We start from the raw sequence: 18562 nt of genomic DNA on the forward strand, positions 1-18562 counted from the left end.
TGAGAGGTTGAAAATGTCTTTGAATACTCCTGCTAGTTGGTTGGCACAGGTTTTTAGAGCCTTACCAGGTACTCCATCCGGACCTTCTGCCTCGCATTCACTCTCTTTAAAGACAGCCTAACATTGGCCTCTGAGACAGAGATCACAGGATCATCAGGTGCAGCAGGGATCTTCCCAGCTGTAGTTACATTCTCCCTTTCAAAGCAGGCATAGAAGGCGTTGAGTTCATCTGGTAGTGAAGCATTACTGCCATTCATGCTATTGGGTTTCGTTTTATCGGAAGTAATGTCTTGCAACCCCTGCCAGAGTTGCCGTGCATCCAATGTCGCCTCCAATGTCGTTCAATAATTTCACCCTTGAAATAGCCCTCTGCAAATCATACTTGGTTTTCTAATGCAGACCTGGATTGCCAGACTTGAATGCCACAGATCTAGCCTTCAGCAGACGATGTACCTCCTGGTTCATCCATGGCTTTTGGTTTGGGAATGTACAGTAAGTCTTTGTGGGCACCCACTCATCCACACAGGTTTTAATAAAGTCGGTAACAACTGCAGCATATTCATCCAGGTTCGAAGATGAATCCCTGAATACAGTCCAGTCCACCGATTCAAAGCAGTCCTGTAGATGCTCCTGTGCTTCCCTTGTCCATACCTTCTTGGTCCTCACTACTGATGCTGAAGTCCTCAATCTCTGCCTATACTCAGGGAGTAGAAGTACAGCCAGGTGATCAGACTTCCCGAAGTGAGGGTGTGGAATAGCACAGTAGGCATTCTTGATGGCGCAATGGTCAAGTGTGTTGTTTCCTCTGGTATTGCAAGTGATCTTTTGATCTGTTGATTGCATTTGCTTAGTGATTTTTTCAAACTGGCCTGGTTAAAATCTCCCAAAACAATGGTGAAGGCGTTACGGTGCGCTGTTTCGTGCACGTTGATCCCATTGCTCAGATCATCTAACGCCTGACTGATAGTGGCCTGTGGTGGAATGGATACTGCTACCAAAATGGACTTTTGACTTTAATGGTGGACTTACAGACCTAGGGCTTTGGCCATTGGAACTCCACCTCCAGACCTGCATATGACTGACTTCTGATATCTTCAGAATCGACCCCAGGACCCGCTGGTAACAATGAATGAGGACACGGAACACCAGGCCTCGAACTCCATACTCACCAATGACAGGATCCTGAATGTTAGGACTCAAACTCGGGTCTCGCCAGCTTGCCAACTTTGGGGTCACAGGCCTCCTACCTGGATGGAACACTGATCCTGGAAATTGCCAACTTCTTGCTGATCTGGGGGGGGGGGGGGGGTCGACCAGTCCTTGTCCTCACTGGTCTGATCCCCCCCTCCTCTTCAACAACTGACCACAGAGGTCCTTCAACACACATCCATGTCGTTGGCCTTCGGACGCAAAGAGTGGAGTAGAAGTCTAGGCTCTGGCTTGACCTCTAACTCCCCCACATCCCTGTCCCTAAACCTTAACCTGACCCCTCACTCCTCCCTCTGCTCCTGGAAACGAGGAGAACGTACAAACTCCTTACAGACAGTGGGGGGAAATTCAACCCCAATCGGCGATTGATGGCGCTGTAAAGTGATTCGCTAACTGATATGCCATCATGCCACTCCCTTGTGTGTTCAAATGGACTCTTGACCTCACAATTTACCTCGCTATTATCTTATTGTTTATCTGCACTGAACTCTCTGTAGCTGTTACACTGCATTCTACATTCCATTATTATTTTACCTTATACCAGGTAACACGGTAGTGCAGTGGTTAGCACAATACTTTACAGCACCAGTGATCACCAACAGGAGTTCAATTCCTGCCACTGTCTGTAAGGAGTTTGTACGTTCTCCCTGTGACGACTTAGGTTTCCTGCAGGTTCTCTGATTTCCTTCCACATTCCAAAGACTTATGTGGGAGGGTTAATGAGCTGTGTGGGCATGCCGTGTTAGCGCTAGAGGCTTGTAGGCAGCCCCCAGGACAAAGTCCTTGTAATACACACCCCTTGGACTCGTTGACACTAATACCTTTCACTATACATTTTGATGTACAAATGACAAATAAAGCTAATCTTTAATCTCTTTATCTTCTACCTTGATGCACTGCGTAATGATTTGATCTGTAAGAACGATATGCAAGACAAGCTTTTCACTGTACATGTGATAATAATAAACCAATTCCAAGTAACTTGGATCGCTGTACAAAATATGATTCATCTCCAAGCTATTCGCTGCTGTGCGATCACAGTCAGAACACAGGAGACCCTTTGACATATCATGCCTGTGCTGACCAAAAGGTATCTATCTATACCAATTCCATATATACTAGCATCTGATCCATACATAGCCTTCTATGCCTGGGTGATTAAAGTGCTTGTCTAAACATCCTTTAAATACTGTGAGAGTGCCTTCCTGCACGACCCAATCAAGTCATGCCCTTGATCACAGTCCAAACATCACACAGCTATGTAGTGCAGATTCAGACCCTGTAGCCCAATTAGTCTGCACAGGGTGGTGGGGTAGAGATACATCTCTACCAAAGGAGGAACAAGGAACTCCTTCCCTCTACTAGTCTGCATGTCACCCCTGGGCATGGAGTAATACCTGCTTAGCTTCCCCCCCCCCCCCACCCCACCCCACCGATCAGGGTCACGTGAAGCCATGGGAGCAGGTGGTGGGTGGTCGTATGAGCAGCTGATGCATGTCTCAAGCCCTGGTTACGTGACCAGAGACGCTGGGCAGACAATCTTTGAAGAGTGTTGATAATAGCTGGGTTCACCCGTCTTGTAAAGACACTGCCTAGAAGAAGGCAATGGCAAACCACTTGTGTAGAAAGATTTGCCAAGAAAAATCATGGTCATAGACCATAATCTTCCACCCGTATCATATGACATGACACACAGTGATGATGATGATGATTATGATCTTCAATCACTCATTACTGTGATCCTGCAGTAATCTCTTGGCTTATTTTCATCAACACTCCAAGATTTTAACACTCATCTACTCACTAGAGTCACTTGATCACAGACAATTTACCCACCAACTGGTGCATCTTTGAGATCTGAGTGGAAACTGGAACACCCAGAGAAATACACATTGTCACAGAGAGAATGTGTAAACTCCACACAGGAGCACTCGAAGTTGGAATGGCATCCTAGTAATTGGTCTTAACAATATCAATGAAGATTGAAAGCAAAGACCTTTATTTGTGCTTAATTTGGACCCAATGAAAAGTTTTTGACCTGAAACTTTAATTTGTATTACATTTTACTCTCTTTGCCTCATCTTCAGATTTCAGCACTTACTGAACATGACAGAGTCTGCAGATGCTGGAAATCCGGAGGAACACGCACACACAAAATGCTGGAGGAACTCAGCAGGTCAGGCAGCATCCATGGAGAGAAATAAACTGTTGATGTCCCAACGATTTGCAACCAAATTACAAGGGCAAATATTATGATGGCCTTCATTATGGGAGGGTTACCCTACAGGTGTGAAGAAATGCTAATGCTTTGTGCATAGCATTAATAAGGAACACCACCATAGATGCTGCTGACTTGCTGAGCTCCTCCAGTATCTTATGTGTTCACCATTTGCTGTTGTTCTCTGAAATTTGGACCATGGATCATTTGGACCATGTCCTAACCTGTACACAAAATATTAATGCAGCTATACAGAAGGCAAGACTGTGGCTATACTTCATTCGGAGTTTGAAGAGATTTGGTTTGTCAACTCTAATATCTCTACACGTGCACTGAAGATCATTCTGACTGGCTGCATTACCTCCTGGTATGGGAGGGGGAGGGGTGGACCTACTCCACAGGATCGAAGCAAGTTGCAGGAATTGTAAAACTAGTCAGCTCCTTCATGGGTACTACCCTCCATAATATCTAAGACATCCTCAAGTAGGACCTTCAGAAGGTGGAGTCTATCATTAAGGACATCCATACCTCCAGCACCCAGGGCATGCTCTCTTCACACTGTTACCGTCGGGAAGGAGGTACAGAAGCCTGAAGGCACACATTCAGTGATTCAGGAACAGCTTCTTCCCCTCTGCCATTCGATTTTTAAATGGACAATGAACCCATGAACACTACCTCACTACTTTTCTTTCTGTTCTTTTTTGCACTACTTATTTTGACTATTTAATAGACATATATACTTACTGTAATGCATTTTTTGCTCCATATTTATTTATCATGTATTTCATTGTACTGCTGCCATAAAGATAACAAATTTCATGATGGATGCTGGTGATATTAAACCTGATTCTGATTCTACTTTTGTATTATCTTGTGAAGGAATTCATTTCTGTCACTCCCTCCGGAAGCAGAATACACTGAATACTTGTTAGTTCAGAAGTATTAAATGGGACACCGGGGAAAATCCCTGTGCTCTTTGACAGATTCGTCTATGGGATCTGAGGAGGTAAAGGGCCATAGAACCTCTCGCTCAGTGTCAGATTACCATTGCATTTAACTTTTAGGAGTGGGACTTGAATCACAATTATCTGACTCAGGCATAAGGTTGTTACGCACTAACTGACCAATTAGTATGTATTTTTTTGCCCAGGTATTATGATGAAGGAGGTTAACATTAATAAGATGAGTGCCCAACATAACTTAATATTGTCCTATCTCCAAAGATAATCTATAAAACCAGAGGGCACTGACTTAGAATGGAAGAATGCTCTTTTAGAACAGAGGCAAGTAGGAACTTCTTTAGCCAACGGATAGCAAATCTGTGGAATTCATTGCAACAGACAGCTGAGAAGACCAAATCATTGGGTATATTTAAAGTGGAGGTTGATAGGTTCTTGATTAGAAAGGATGTCAAAGGTTATGGGGAGAAGGCAGGAGAATGGGGTTCAGAGGGAAAATAAATCAGCCATGAATGAATGGCGGAGCAGGCTCAATGGGCTAAATGGCCTAATTCTGCTCCTATGTCTTATGGTCTTAAACAGATCTAAAATCTGTAGGTTAGCTTGTGAACAGCTACAGTAGCTCTTTCCCCACACACATAACAGAACAATGGACGAGTTTGATCTTGTGATGAAATACCTTTCTGTCTCTCCCTCTCCTGGAGGAGGAAAATATTGGATACAATATGAATCCTGTGTGTCTGATTCTGAATTCCCAGCTGTCTCAGGTCAGCCTCCGTCAAATGCAGCAAATCCTGGTGAGGAAACAAAGAATGGGTTGTGTTAAAGGACAGCAGAAAATTGGTTTATATATTAAAAACAGGTGATTCTCTGCATCAGACTGCTATATAGTTTGTGTTCATCTCTTGAAAGTGTGATTGGAATACTGTGAGTAAAATATTGCAGTCAGCATATGGTGTCTATCACACCACATATAATCAATTGTGACTGGTACAGGTCCTCCCAAGTCTACGAATTGGTTCAAGAACACTTACTACCCCTCAACCATCAGGCTCTTGAACCAAAGAGGATAACTACACTCATCTATTGAGAAGTTCCCACAACCAATAATCTCACTTTAAGGACTCTGCCTTGTTATTTCATGCTCTCGTTATTTATTGTTACTTATTTATGTTTGCATTTGCACAGTTTGTTGTCTTCTACGCTCTTGCATCAATCCTGTTTACAGTTACTCTATAAATTTGCTGAGTATACCTGCAAGAAAAAGAATCTCAATGCGGGGACACGTATGCACTCTGATAATAAGTTTTACTTTGTTCTTGTTTTGTAAATGAATGCAAGCTTGGGATGTGGGCAGATTGGATTGACCAGCTGCTCTAGGGCTTCAGATATCTTCCTGTAATGTGGGGAAGACTTGTATACTACGTGTATTAGTGTTTGACCACGGTATTGTATATTTTTGGAATTATCAATATACTGGGCCATGATCAACAAATTACACTCATGAGATTCTGACCAGGGTTTCTTGTAAACATCAGGTAAACCAGTATATTCTTCATGGCCACCGTTCCAAAGACAGGCAACCCCTGTGCTATGGCTATTCGTCCTTACAGAAATCCACAAATCACTACCCAAAACTTAAAAGACAGAACCAAGATTGTTGTCAAGGCTTATATATTAAGAAGTAAATAAGACATGCTGGGATGACACAGCCTTGTGTTATGGGAAATTGCAAATTACCACACCCACCACACATAAATAAGGGATCGTCTATATACAGTATGTGATTTTAACATTTACTGTATAGGATGATCTCAGCTGGTGGCACAGTGACATCAGCGCCGGACTCCAGAGCTAAGGTTCCCAGGTTCGAGTCCAGTCGGGCCGCTCCCGGACACGCTTTCCATCCATACCGGGTTGAGTGTCGAGCTCACAACTTGGCCTCGTAAAAAAAAAAGCACTGTGCTGTGAGAAGGACGTGGGGGGACCACTCACAGAATCTGTCCTCCAAAATGACCACTTGAAAAAATAAGTGGTCACCGAGGCTCTGGTAGAGTATGGCACACACAAAATAAAACAGGATGATCTGCATATATTAGAGTGAAGTCAGTGAAATCTCACATGATCAGCACACTGTACACACAAAGGAGCAGAGGTAGACTGAATGGGGCATTAGTCAGTGTTCCATACCTGGCAAAGTGTAGACAGACAGTTTCACTAATATTTGCAGGATACTTTATTGGAAGAATATTGACTCCCTTGCCCCTGTCAATACTTATCCCAAAAGTAGTATCATTAAAATGTTACTCTAAGTCCAGGCCAGCTGCATAGTTTCTGACAATGACTATGTTTCCAGAGTATTTTATTGGCTGCAAGGCTTGGAGATGGCTGGAGGCTACAAAACATCTCATGCGTGGGCAGTATCAGAATTCGAATCACGTTTATTATCACTGTCATATGCGAGGTGAAACTCATTGTTGTTATACACAAATACAATGTGCTAAGTGAGGCAGTTAGAGCATCTCTTTACAGCGTCGGTGATCGACTGGGGTTCAATTCCCGCCGCTGCTTGTACATTCTCCCAGTGACTGCGTGGGTTTACTCCGGGAGTCTGGTTTCCTTCCCCAGTCCAAAGATGCACAGCTAGGGTTTGTGTGTTGTGGACAACCTATGTTGGCACCAGAAGCTTGGTAACGCTTGTGGGATGCACAGCCCAATCCTCGCTGATTTGGTTTGACACAAACGCCGCATTTCACTGTATATTTTGATATTTCAATGCGAGACAAATAAAAACCTAATCTTTTTTAATCCCAAAGGAGGAGGAAAAGATTTTTCATGCTGCATTGGAAGCAGTTAAAGTAAACCCAAGTCTTAGCAAACTTGACCAACATGGACAATGGTGCCAAATCAAGCTGGCCCAAGTCAGAAGAATCTGTGATGAAATTGCACCAGTCAATGAATGAGCCCAGAACACACACAAAATGCTGGAGGAACTCAGTAGGTCAGGCAGCGTCTATGGTGGGAAACAAACAGTCAACAGCTCGGGATGAGGCTCTTCTTTAGAACTGGGAAAGAAGCGGAAGGAGCCACAATAGGTGTGGGGAGGTGAAGCAAGACAAGCTAGAAAGTGATTGGTGAAGCCAGTTGGTTGAGGGAGGGAGAATGAAGTAAGAAGCTGAGAGATGATAGATAGAAAAGACAGAATCTGATAGGAGTTTGGACCATGGGAGAGAAGAAAGGAGGAGCACCAGGGGGAGTTGATAGGTGAGGATAAGAGAATAGGTAAGAGGGGGCCATAGTGGGTAACTGAAAAAATGGAAGATGAAGGGAGCGGGGAATAATTATCGGAAGTTGGAGAAATCAAAGTCTCAGTAACATTATAAAAAATCATCTACATACAAAAATACATACATGGCTTTCTTTGCTTTAATTTTTCATTATACTGTTTCTTTTCAGACGTTACAGGCAACAACGATCCTCCAAGTCCCATTTCAGTGACAGCTCATCAATGGAGATAGATGCAGCCTGGCCAGCAGAGTACTTCAGCATTTTCTGTGTGTTACTCTGGTTTCCAGCATCTGCAGAATCTCTTGAGTTAATGAAGGAGCCCAGCTCTAGTTCTGCAGCCAATCAGACACTGGAACCAGGGCACCATGTACCAGTGTGAGGCAATGTCCAACATTACAATTTTCTCTTCACAGGAAGAGCGATGAGCATCCAGAGTAATACAGTGAATTGGACCATCGGTTGATCAGCCACTGATTTGGGACAACTCTTAAAGAACAAAAACTAATCATGAAAATTGGTGGGATTTCCTTCCTTTATTTGGAACCTATGCCACTTATTTGGGGCAAGAGACTTGCTGAACAGGTTCTAACTAGTGTCAGTGGCGTGCAGCCCTTAAGACACTACATTCATGCTTTGAGCGAACTATTTTTAAATAGTGTCCGTTGCGTGCATTTGCTTGCAAAAAGCAGTGATTTTTGTCACTGACAGTTGGTGAGAAATAAGCAATAAAACAATTCAGAACCGTTTTGCTCACTGCAGTTTCAAGCATTCAGGCTTGGCGATGCCAGGAACAGCCAGGAGTGCAAATGAAACAAAGTTAGGGCTACGAAGAATTTAAGGTATTGACAATCACCTTGAATGTTAATTCCCACAAAGTGAAACCTGTTAGCACGAATGGCAGCCATACTTCACCACCAGATGAGCTCAACACCTTTTGTGCCTGCTTTGAAAGGGAGAATATAACTACAGCTGTGAAGATCCCTGCTATACCTGGTGACTCTGTGATCTCTGTCTCGGAAGCCGATGTCAGGCTGTCTTTCAAGAACCTTCGCAAGACGGCAGGCTGCAATGGAGTACCTGGTAAGGCTCTGAAAGCTTGTGCCAACCAACTGGTGGGTGTATTCAAGACATTTTCAACCTCTGATTGCTAAGGTAGTAAGTTCCCCCTTGCTTCAAAGTAGCAACAATTATACCAGTGCCTAAGAAGAGTAGTATGAGCTGCCTTAATGATTATTGCCCAGTAGCACTCACATCTACAGTGATGAAATGCTTTGACAGGGTGGTCATGGCCTGAATCAACTCCTGCCTCAGCAAGAACCTGGACCCTTTGCAATTTGCCTAGATCTACAGCAGATGCAATCTCAATGGCTCTTCACACAGCCTTAGATCATCTGGACAATACACACCTATGTCAGGATGCTGTTCGTTGACTATATCTCAGCGTTTAACACCATCATTCTCACAGTCCTGATTGATAAGCTACAAAACCTGGGCCTCTGTATCTCCCTCTGCAATTGAATCATCGACATCTTACCCACAATATAAGGATTGCGGATAATTTCTCTTCCTCGCTGATGATCAACACTGGCACATCTCAGGGGTGTGTGCTTAGCCCACTGCTCTACTCTCTCTACACCCATGACTGTGTGGCTAGGTATAGCTCAAATACCATCTATAAATTTGCTGATGACACAACCATTGTTGATAGAATCTCAGATGGCAACGAGAGGGTGTACAGGAGTGAGATATACCAGCAAGTTGAGTGGTGCGGCAGCAACAACCTTGCACTCAACGTCAGTAAGACCAAAGAGTTGATTGTGGACTTCAGGAAGGGTAAGATGAAGGAACACAAACCAGTCCTCATACAGGGATCAGAAGTGGAGAGAGTGAGCAGTTTCAAGTTCCCCTGGGTGTCAAGATATCTGAGGATCTAACCCAGTCCCAACATATCAATGCAGCTATAAAGAAGGCAAGACAGCAGCTACATTTAGGAGTTTGAGGAGATTTGGTTTATCACCTAAAACACTTGAAAATTTCTATAGACATACTGTGGAAAGCATTCTGACAGGCTGCAACACTGTCTGATATGGGGGGGTGGGGGCTACTGCACAGGATCGAAAGAAACTACAGAAAGTTGTTAAATTAGTCATCTCTAGCCTCTGCAGTATCCAAGACAGCTTCAAGGAGAAGTGTCTCAGAAAGACCGTGTCCATTATTTAGGACTCCTGTCACCCAGGACATGCCCTCTTCTCATTGTTACCATCAGGAAGGAGGTACAGAAGCCTTAAGGCACACACTCAAGCGATTCAGGAACAGCACCTTCCACTCTGCCATCTGATTTCTACATGGACATTGAACCCATGAATGTCCCCTCACTTAAAAAAAAATTATTTCTGTTTTTGTACTATTAATAATGTAACTATTCAATGTACAAAAACCAACAGATTGCCCACACACAATAAGAACATCAAACTCCAAACCCCCAGCCTGCCAGTTGGCAACAAGAAAGGACGAGAATGTGAAAAAAAATACATAGAGCTGAAAGAGGCCAACATGAACTACAGTCCAATCCATAAATCTCAGAATTTCAATAACATCTCCGAGAGCCTCGGGAAGAGCAAGTGCTCGAACTCAGCAGCCTTTCTGTGGGAAGCATCTCCAACCCAGCAGCCGCTCTGAGTGAAGTGACTCAAACCCAGAGGCCCCTCCTTCTTGGCACCCCGCACCCCCACGGGTCGAACCTCAGCATTCATCCAGAATGATAACCCAGGGGGCATAATTGCTGAGACAGCCTACACTAAGCCGGAGTGTTGGGGAAAGTTATGTTATGTGCAAACGTATGTAAGAGGCAGCTGCTGCTTGCCCAGGGTCCAGCTTCAGTTCTTTCCATTTCTGCCCCTGCAATACCACCTCTGGGTCAAATTCAACACAGGGTTGTGCTAACGACGTCAAAAATAGTTGCTACATTATTTTACGTTTGCCAGTTATATTAACAAATATCAGTTAGAATAAATGTTAAGAACAATCGGGGCAGCACAGCAGTGTAGGTGTTTTTGTCCTTTTTACAATTGCAAGACACTGCTGGACATTAAGAACTTCAGGTACTGCAGGTCAATTCCATCAGCAAGTTGCTTGTTAGTGGAGGAGCTGGGCATGTTGTGGACCATGTCGCTGCCTGGTACAAGAAGGCGTTGGAGTCTAACAGCCAGTGATTGTCTTGGGCATTTTTTTTTGTGATTGCAAGATGCTGTTGGACACTGGTAATGCAGCCACCCAGGAGGGAAGATGGCAGAGGCAGTGTGGCTCAGTGTCCATGCAGGATTGGGGGCAGGCTCCTCCTGCTTGTTCTGACCAGCAACATCCATGCACCATCAATCCACAGGACATAAAACTTGGGAGATAAACGCACTGTCCATTCTAGCCTGGTTCAGACCCTTTCAGGTCTGCTGTATTCTAGTTATCTCCTTAGGGGAGAAAATGCAACTCCATTAGAACCCATTCAGAGAAGGCCTGCCAGAATGGGGATGGCTTGAACACACTGGGGGACAGGAGAATGAGAGGTGACGTATTTGAAACAAACTATTCCTGAGAGTCTTTGCAGGAATGGAACTGGAGTGAGTGTTTCCTCTCTGTGTGAATCTGGAGCTACCGGTGCATGCAGAAGTGTTGCCCAATTGAGGTATTAATTAGATGATTTTACTTCTCTCAAAAGTCTGGAATTCCCTTCCTCAGAGGGTGGCGAAGATAAGACTCTCAGTGTTTTTAAGGCAGACCATAAGACATAAAGGCAGAATTTGACCATTTGGCCCATCGAATCTACATCGCCATTCTATCATGGCTGATTTATTCCCCCCTCAACCCTCCTTCTCCCTGTAACCTTTGATGCCCTGACTAATCAAAAATCTATCAACCTCTGCTTTAAATATATCCAATGATTTGGCCTCCACAGCAACCTGTGGCAATGAATTCCACAGATTCACCACTCTCTGGATAAAGAAATTCTTCCTCATCTCATCTCTGTTCTAAATGGCTATCCCAATTTGTTCTGAGACTTTGCCCTCTTGTCCTAGACCACCCCATCATAGGGAACGTCCTCTCCACACCTATTTTATTTAGACCTTTCAATATCTGGTAAGTTTCAATGAGCTCATCCCTCATTGTTCAAACTCCAGCAAGTACAGGCACCGAGCCATCAAAACCTCCTCACACTTTAATCCTTTCATTCCCAGAATTATTGTCTTGAACCTCCTCTGGGCCCATTCCAGTGTCTACCCAAGACATGGCCTCCACAGCCACCTGAGGCAATGAATTACACACAATCACCACTTTCCTTCTCAACTCTGTTCTCAGGAAGTGCAGACAGTTTCCCGATAAACAAGGCATTGAAAGGTCGCCGTGGGGGGGGGGGGGGGGTACAGGAATGTTGTGTTAGACTCGTAATCAGTTCAGCCATAATCTTACTGAATAACGAGCAAGTTTAACCTAGTCCTAATTTGTAGCATAAAATCGACAGCACATCTTCCCACAGCATCAGCCATGTGGAAGGAGTTCATAGTTCATAATTCGAACTAAATCATAATTCCATTTACAGAAAGTTCAAAGTAAATTCAGTATCAAAGTACGTATATGTCACTATATACAACCCTGAGATTCATTTTCATGCGGACATACTCAACAGGTCTATAGAATAATACCCAAATAGAATCAATGAAAGACTGCACCATCTAGGAGTACAACCACTGTGCAAAAATAAACATATTGCAAATACAGAAAGAGAAATAATAAATAAATGAAGAAGAAAGCCCTTAACTCCGACTGGAGTCATCGGGACACCGTCGTGATGGTGCTTTTTAAGCAGGCTTTCTTATTTTTACGAGGCTGAGTTGCCAGCTCGACGTTCAACCCAGCACGGATGGAAAGCGTGCAAGGGAGCCGGCCGGATTCGAACTTGGGAGCCTTTGCTTCGAAGTCCGGCACTGATGCCTCTACGCCACCAGCCGGCCAAATAATAAATAAATGAGCAATAAATATCGAGACATGAGATGAAGTGTCCTTGAAAGTGAGTCCATAAACATTTTGGTGATGGGGCGAGTGAAATTATCACCTTTGGCTGAAGAGTCTGATGGTTGAGGGGTAACAACTATTCCCGAACCTGGTGGTGTGAGTCCTGAGGCTCCTAATCCTTCTTCCTGATGGCGGCAGCAAGAAGGGAGTGGTGGGGGTCCCTGATGATGGATGCTGCTTTCCTGCAACCATACTGTGTAGTTGTGCTTAATGGTGGGTAGGGCTTTACCTACTATGGCTTTACCAGCCAATACTACTACTTTTCTGTTCAAGGGCATTGCTGTTTCCATACCAGGCTGTGATGCAATCAGTCAATATACTCTCCACCACATATCTACACAAGTTTGTCAAAGTTTTCGATGTCTTGCCAAATCTTCACAAACTCCTAAGGAATTAGAGGTGCTGCCATCTTTCTTCTTAAGTACTGGGCCCAGGACATCTTAAATAATAACACAAAGGGATTTAAACTTGCTGACCCTCTCCACCTCTAATCTCCCCATGAGGACTGGTTTCCTCTTCCTGAAGTCGATAATCAGCCCCTTAGTGTTGCTGACATTGAGAGAGATTGTGTTGTTATGGCATCACTCAGCCAGATTTTCAATCTCCCTCCTGTGTGCTGATTCGTCACCACCGTTGATTCGGCGTGGGTGTCCTTTTTGAACAGAAAATTTTGATCAAACCAAAAGCCACACTCAGTTACTAGTTTACTTCCCTTCAAGTGTACTTTTGCCCAATAAAGCAGCGTTTTCTAAACTTAATTTTTCGAAACTGAAATGCTCCTGACTGCGTGAGCCACGCACCCACACTCGAGATTTCCTGACGCCAGCGGACGATTGCGGGACGAAGTTCTCAGGCTCATTAGCGGTTTTGCTGCATCATTCCTGCTAAACACAGCAAGTTTAAAGTCAGAGGCAGCGCAGCGTGAGGTGCGGTGGTATCCGAGTCCGGGGCCGTTTTCGTTTCACACCTGGACGGGCAGTTTGCCGCGTTTTATCTCCGGGACTTCGCTCACTTTATTTACCTTTGCATCAGTGGCAAATAGCCAGTGAACAACAGCAGCTGAATCCTTTTAAGCATTGTTACCTTCTGACACCGTAGCAGATTGTTTCAAGATCAGAGCCGTGGAACTATCCTGGTAGTCCTTTGTATTCCTTATCTCACTGTAAATGTTATGACTATTCAAGCGGCCATCGTGTATGCGATTCGGCGGCGGGGGAATAAAGTTTCTTTTGCTCCGAGCCTTTGTGTTTGCGCACCTGTAGTCCCTTCCGCAGGCAGCTGACCCGGCCGCGCTCCGCTCCCGATTCCAACAAGACAAGTAATGAGGTTAGGTGTAAACAGCCTCATTCAGATCCCACCAACTCGCAGACTCATCAATTTCCCACCCAGACATTTCTCAGCGGCGGCGGGGTGCACGCATGGCGACCACCGACACGTTTCAGGGATAGCGCCTGTGGTCAGACAAGATAACCAGCGGCCGGGATTTCCTCCCCAATCCCACCCCACCCCACCCCGTTGTCGCTTCCCGAAGCGTCGTTCTGGGATTTGTCAGAGAACTATTCGGCTCTATTAGAATCACCGAGCACTGCGGCAGAGCAGAGGGCCCGCTGTCGGGTTCCTGAAATGCACGATTGTTTAACACACCCCTCTAGAGAGTCGTACAGTAATTAGCATGGAAATAGACTCTTGGCTCAATCCTAACATGCCCAACCAGATGGCCGTCTGGGCTCATCCCTTAAGGCAGATGCAGTTTAATGTGAATAAATGTGAGGTTATCCACTTTGGTGGCAAGAACAGGAAGGCAGATTACTATCTAAATGGAGTCAAGTTAGGAAAAGGGGAAGTACAACGAGATCTAGGTGTTCTTGTACATCAGTCAATGAAAGCAAGCATGCAAGTACAGCAGGCAGTGAAGAAAGCTAATGGCATGCTGGCTTTTATAACAAGAGGAATTGAGTATAGGAGTAAGGAGGTCCTTCTGCAGCTGTACAGGGCCCTGGTGAGACCACACCTGGAGTATTGTGTACAGTTTTGGTCTCCAAATTTGAGGAAGGACATTCTTGCTATTGAGGGAGTGCAGCGTAGGTTCACAAGGTTAATTCCCGGAATGGCGGGACTGTCATATGTTGAAAGATTGGAGCGACTGGGCTTGTATACACTGGAATTTAGAAGGATAAGAGGGGATCTGATTGAAACATATAAGATTATTAAGGGATTGGACACACTGGAGGCAGGAAGCATATTCCCGCTGATGGGTGAGACCAGAACTAGAGGCCACAGTTTAAGAATAAGGGGTAGGCCATTTAGAACTGAGATGCGGAAAAACTTTTTCACCCAGAGAGTGGTGGATATGTGGAATGCTCTGTCCCAGAAGGCAGTGGAGGCCAAGTCTCTGGATGCATTCAAGAGAGAGTTAGATAGAGCTCTTATAGATAACGGGGTCAAGGGATATGGGGAGAGGGCAGGAACGGGGTACTGATTGTGTATGATCAGCCATGATCACAGTGAATGGCGGTGCTGGCTAGAAGGGCCGAATGGCCTACTCCTGCACCAACTGTCTATTGAAGGGGACAGAGTACACTGCAGATGCTGGAATCTGGAGCAATTTTCAAACACTGGGGGGAGTTCACGGGCCTGGCAGCACCAAGGAAGGGAATATGGACAGTCAACATTTCCGGTCGAGACCATTCCTCTGGACCAGCACACATCCCTTTATGGGTGCTGCCTGACCTGCTGACAGAATCCTGGGCAAATTGGACCCAAAATTGTTGTGGTATTCAGAAAGAGTGGGTAATGATGCTTGTGTGATTGAAAGCCCATGACCAATAATATATTAGTGCACAATGCTGGGACCCCTACTGTCAATGACATATATTAATGGTTTGGGTATAAAACTGTAGGGGGGTGTGGAGGGATGATTAGTAATTTTGCAAGTGACTTAAAATCAATACTGTTGATGACAGGGAGGAGGATAGTCGTAGTCTACACAACATTATTCACTACTTGGTAAAATGGGCAGAGCAATGGCAGATAGAATTTAATCCTGATAAGTGCAAAAGTGATTCTGGGAATTACATGGTTAACGTTTGAGGATCATTTGATGGCTCTGGGTCTGTACTCACTAAAGTTTAGAAGAATGAGGGGGAATGTCTTTGAAATCTGGTCTGGTCTATGACCAGAGGGCACAGCCCCAGACTAGAGGGACATCCATTTATAACAGAGCTGAGGAGGAACTGCTTTTTACCCAGATGGGTGTGAAACTGTGGAATTCATTGCCACCAGATGACTGTGGAGGCCAAGTCACTGGGTATATTTAAAGCAGAGGTGGATAGGGTGTCAAATGTTACGGGGAGAAGGCAGGAGAACAGGGTTGAGAAGTATAATAAATTAGCCATGATGGAATAGCAGAGCAGACTCAATGGGCTGAATGGCCTAATTCTGCTCCTACGTTTTATGGTGGTGTAACCTTGGGAGGTTGTAGACAATGAATAGTAGAGCTATAGGAAGAATTCAGGAACAAGAGGTGTACAAATTCAAGCATCCCTGAAGGTGAAAGGCATAATCACAACATTGCACAGAATAGAAGAGTAGGGATGTTATGGTATAAAATCATAAAGCACTAGTTACCCATTGCTAGAGTGCCGATTTATTATCCCTCTCAACCCCATTCTCCTGCCTTCTTCCCAGATTTCCACAGTTGAAAATGAATTCCTCAGATTCACCAACCTCCGGCTAAAGAAATTCCTCCTCATCTCTGTTTTAAAGGGACACCTGTGTATTCAGAGGCCCTGCCCTCTAATCATTGACTCTCCCACTATTTGAAATATCCACTCCATCTGGGTCTTTCAATATTCAACGGGTAAATGTCGAAAGGTTATCAGGCAGATGGAGCTCATGTGGTTGGTAACTCGTCCGAGAGGGAAAACTCTGATCTCAAATCTCCACTGCCTTTGGCTTTACCCATTCATGGGGAAGGCTTTGGCAGTAAAACCCAAGAAAAATTCAGAACTGGAGCCCCTAAGGCAACCCCTTATTGAGTTCAAGGCTGACTGGTGACTCCTGCAACGTCGCTGGTACCGAACTGTATCAGTCTCTGCTGTTCCTTTGGGTTTATTAGCCGTGTGGAGAGGGGATGCCTGCTCCATGGGCAACATCTTGCTCCATATTGTACTGCTCTGGCTTGTGCACACATCGTAGACAGCTAGAATCAATAGCTATGGTCCACTCTGACCAACAGAGAGCCTGATATCTGCTCATCACCTAAAGTACTTCTCTTCCCAATCTGTGAGAATCTTAGGGGTGCATGACAGCAAAAAGTAGTCCACCATATTGGTACGGAGGACAAAAATGGGGATCAGGTGAAGGCTTGCTTGGGGAAAACAAGCTTGAAAGAAGGGATGTTATGTGACGTTTAAAACCAGGGAGGGAAATAGCAAGGTGGAGGAATATGGAGATTTTTGAAGGGAGTCACGAATCAGCATTGCCAGAATGTTGAAAGCTGTCTGGGTCACTCCACAGGTAACAAACAGGTCTGTTTTCAGATATCCATACGTCAGTTTTGTCCACAAAGTCAGAAAATGCACAAAACCCACTCCATGTGGTAACCATGCTTTCACAGTATTATATCGGATGCACATAAAGTCTGGGAAGAAAGAACAATTAGAGGGTAGACAATGCTGAGAAGTATAATTTGGGTGAAGTGGCTGGAGAGATCATAGCTTCAACCCTCAGACTCTACGACATCAACCAAGCTCACCTCTGCAGCAGGGAAAGCAAGGGAGGGTATCACATTAAAGACTGCCAAGGCAGGGAACCTGAGGTCACTTACCATAGAACAGTGTAGAGAAGGCAACTGTTCAGACCACTCACTCCACCTCAGCTGACTGATTAGGAAAGTGGTCCAGCCAGTCCCATTTCCCACTCTGCCGATCATTCGCAGTGGCTCTGCAAATCACTTCCCATTTGAGAATTTATACAACTCTCTAATTAACTTTGCAATTGAACCTGCTTCCACACCCCTCAGGAAGTGAACTGTGGACCTCATAAACTCACGGTGGAAAAGGGTGTTCCTCTAAAACCCCGGTTTCTTATGCCAACTGCAGTGAATCCATGTCCTCTTGTTCTTGGACTACCAGTCCCCTGCCGTTAGTTCATTCATACCACAGCACAAAAACAGGCCCTTCAGCCCATCTCATCCATGCCAGACTATTATTCTGCCTAATCCTATTGACCTGCACCTGGATCATAGTCCTCTGTGCCCCTTCCATCCATGTACTTATACAAACTTCTCTTACAGTGCCTATAAAAAGTATTCACCGCCCTCGGGAGTTTTCATGTTTTATTGTTTTACAAAATTGAATCACAATGGATTTAATTTGGCTTTTTTGACATTGATCAACAGAACAAGACTCTTTCATGTTGCAAATATAAACATAAAATAATTGATTGCATAAGTATTCAACCATTCATGTCAGTATTTAGTAGATGCACCTTTGGCAGCAATTACAGCCTTGAGTCTGTGTGGATAGGTCTCTATCAGCATTGTACATCTGGACACTGCAATTTTTCCCCATTCTGTTTACAAAACTGTTTAAGCTCTGTCAGATGGCATGGGGATCATGAGTGAACAGCCCTTTTCAAGACCAGTCACAAATTCTCAATTGGATTGAGGTCTGAGCTCTGACTTGGCCTCTCCAGGACATTAACTTTGTTGTTTATAAGCCATTCCTATGTAACTTTGGCTTTATGCTTGAGGTTATTGTCCTGCTGGAAAACAAGTCTTCTCCCAAGCCGCAGTTCTCTTGCAGACTGCATCCGGTTTTCC

At 44.6% G+C, this 18562-nt stretch overlaps 1 protein-coding gene across 3 annotated transcripts in view; it reads right to left on the reverse strand.

Annotated features, from left to right (window-relative positions):
- bcar3 (BCAR3 adaptor protein, NSP family member) overlaps positions 1–18562 on the reverse strand; it is a 201241-nt gene that overhangs the window by 105389 nt on the left and 77290 nt on the right. For all 3 annotated transcript variants that reach the window (XM_073062707.1, XM_073062704.1, XM_073062709.1), the window contains exon 2: positions 5066–5180. Coding sequence is in view for 1 of the 3 variants with exons in the window: in XM_073062709.1 (XP_072918810.1) it covers positions 5066–5180 (115 nt within the window). In the remaining 2 variants the exon portion in view is untranslated. The remainder of the gene's footprint in view (positions 1–5065; positions 5181–18562) is intronic.

The sequence above is a fragment of the Hemitrygon akajei genome, chromosome 12 (genome assembly GCF_048418815.1).
Source record: "Hemitrygon akajei chromosome 12, sHemAka1.3, whole genome shotgun sequence".
Taxonomy (NCBI): domain Eukaryota; kingdom Metazoa; phylum Chordata; class Chondrichthyes; order Myliobatiformes; family Dasyatidae; genus Hemitrygon; species Hemitrygon akajei.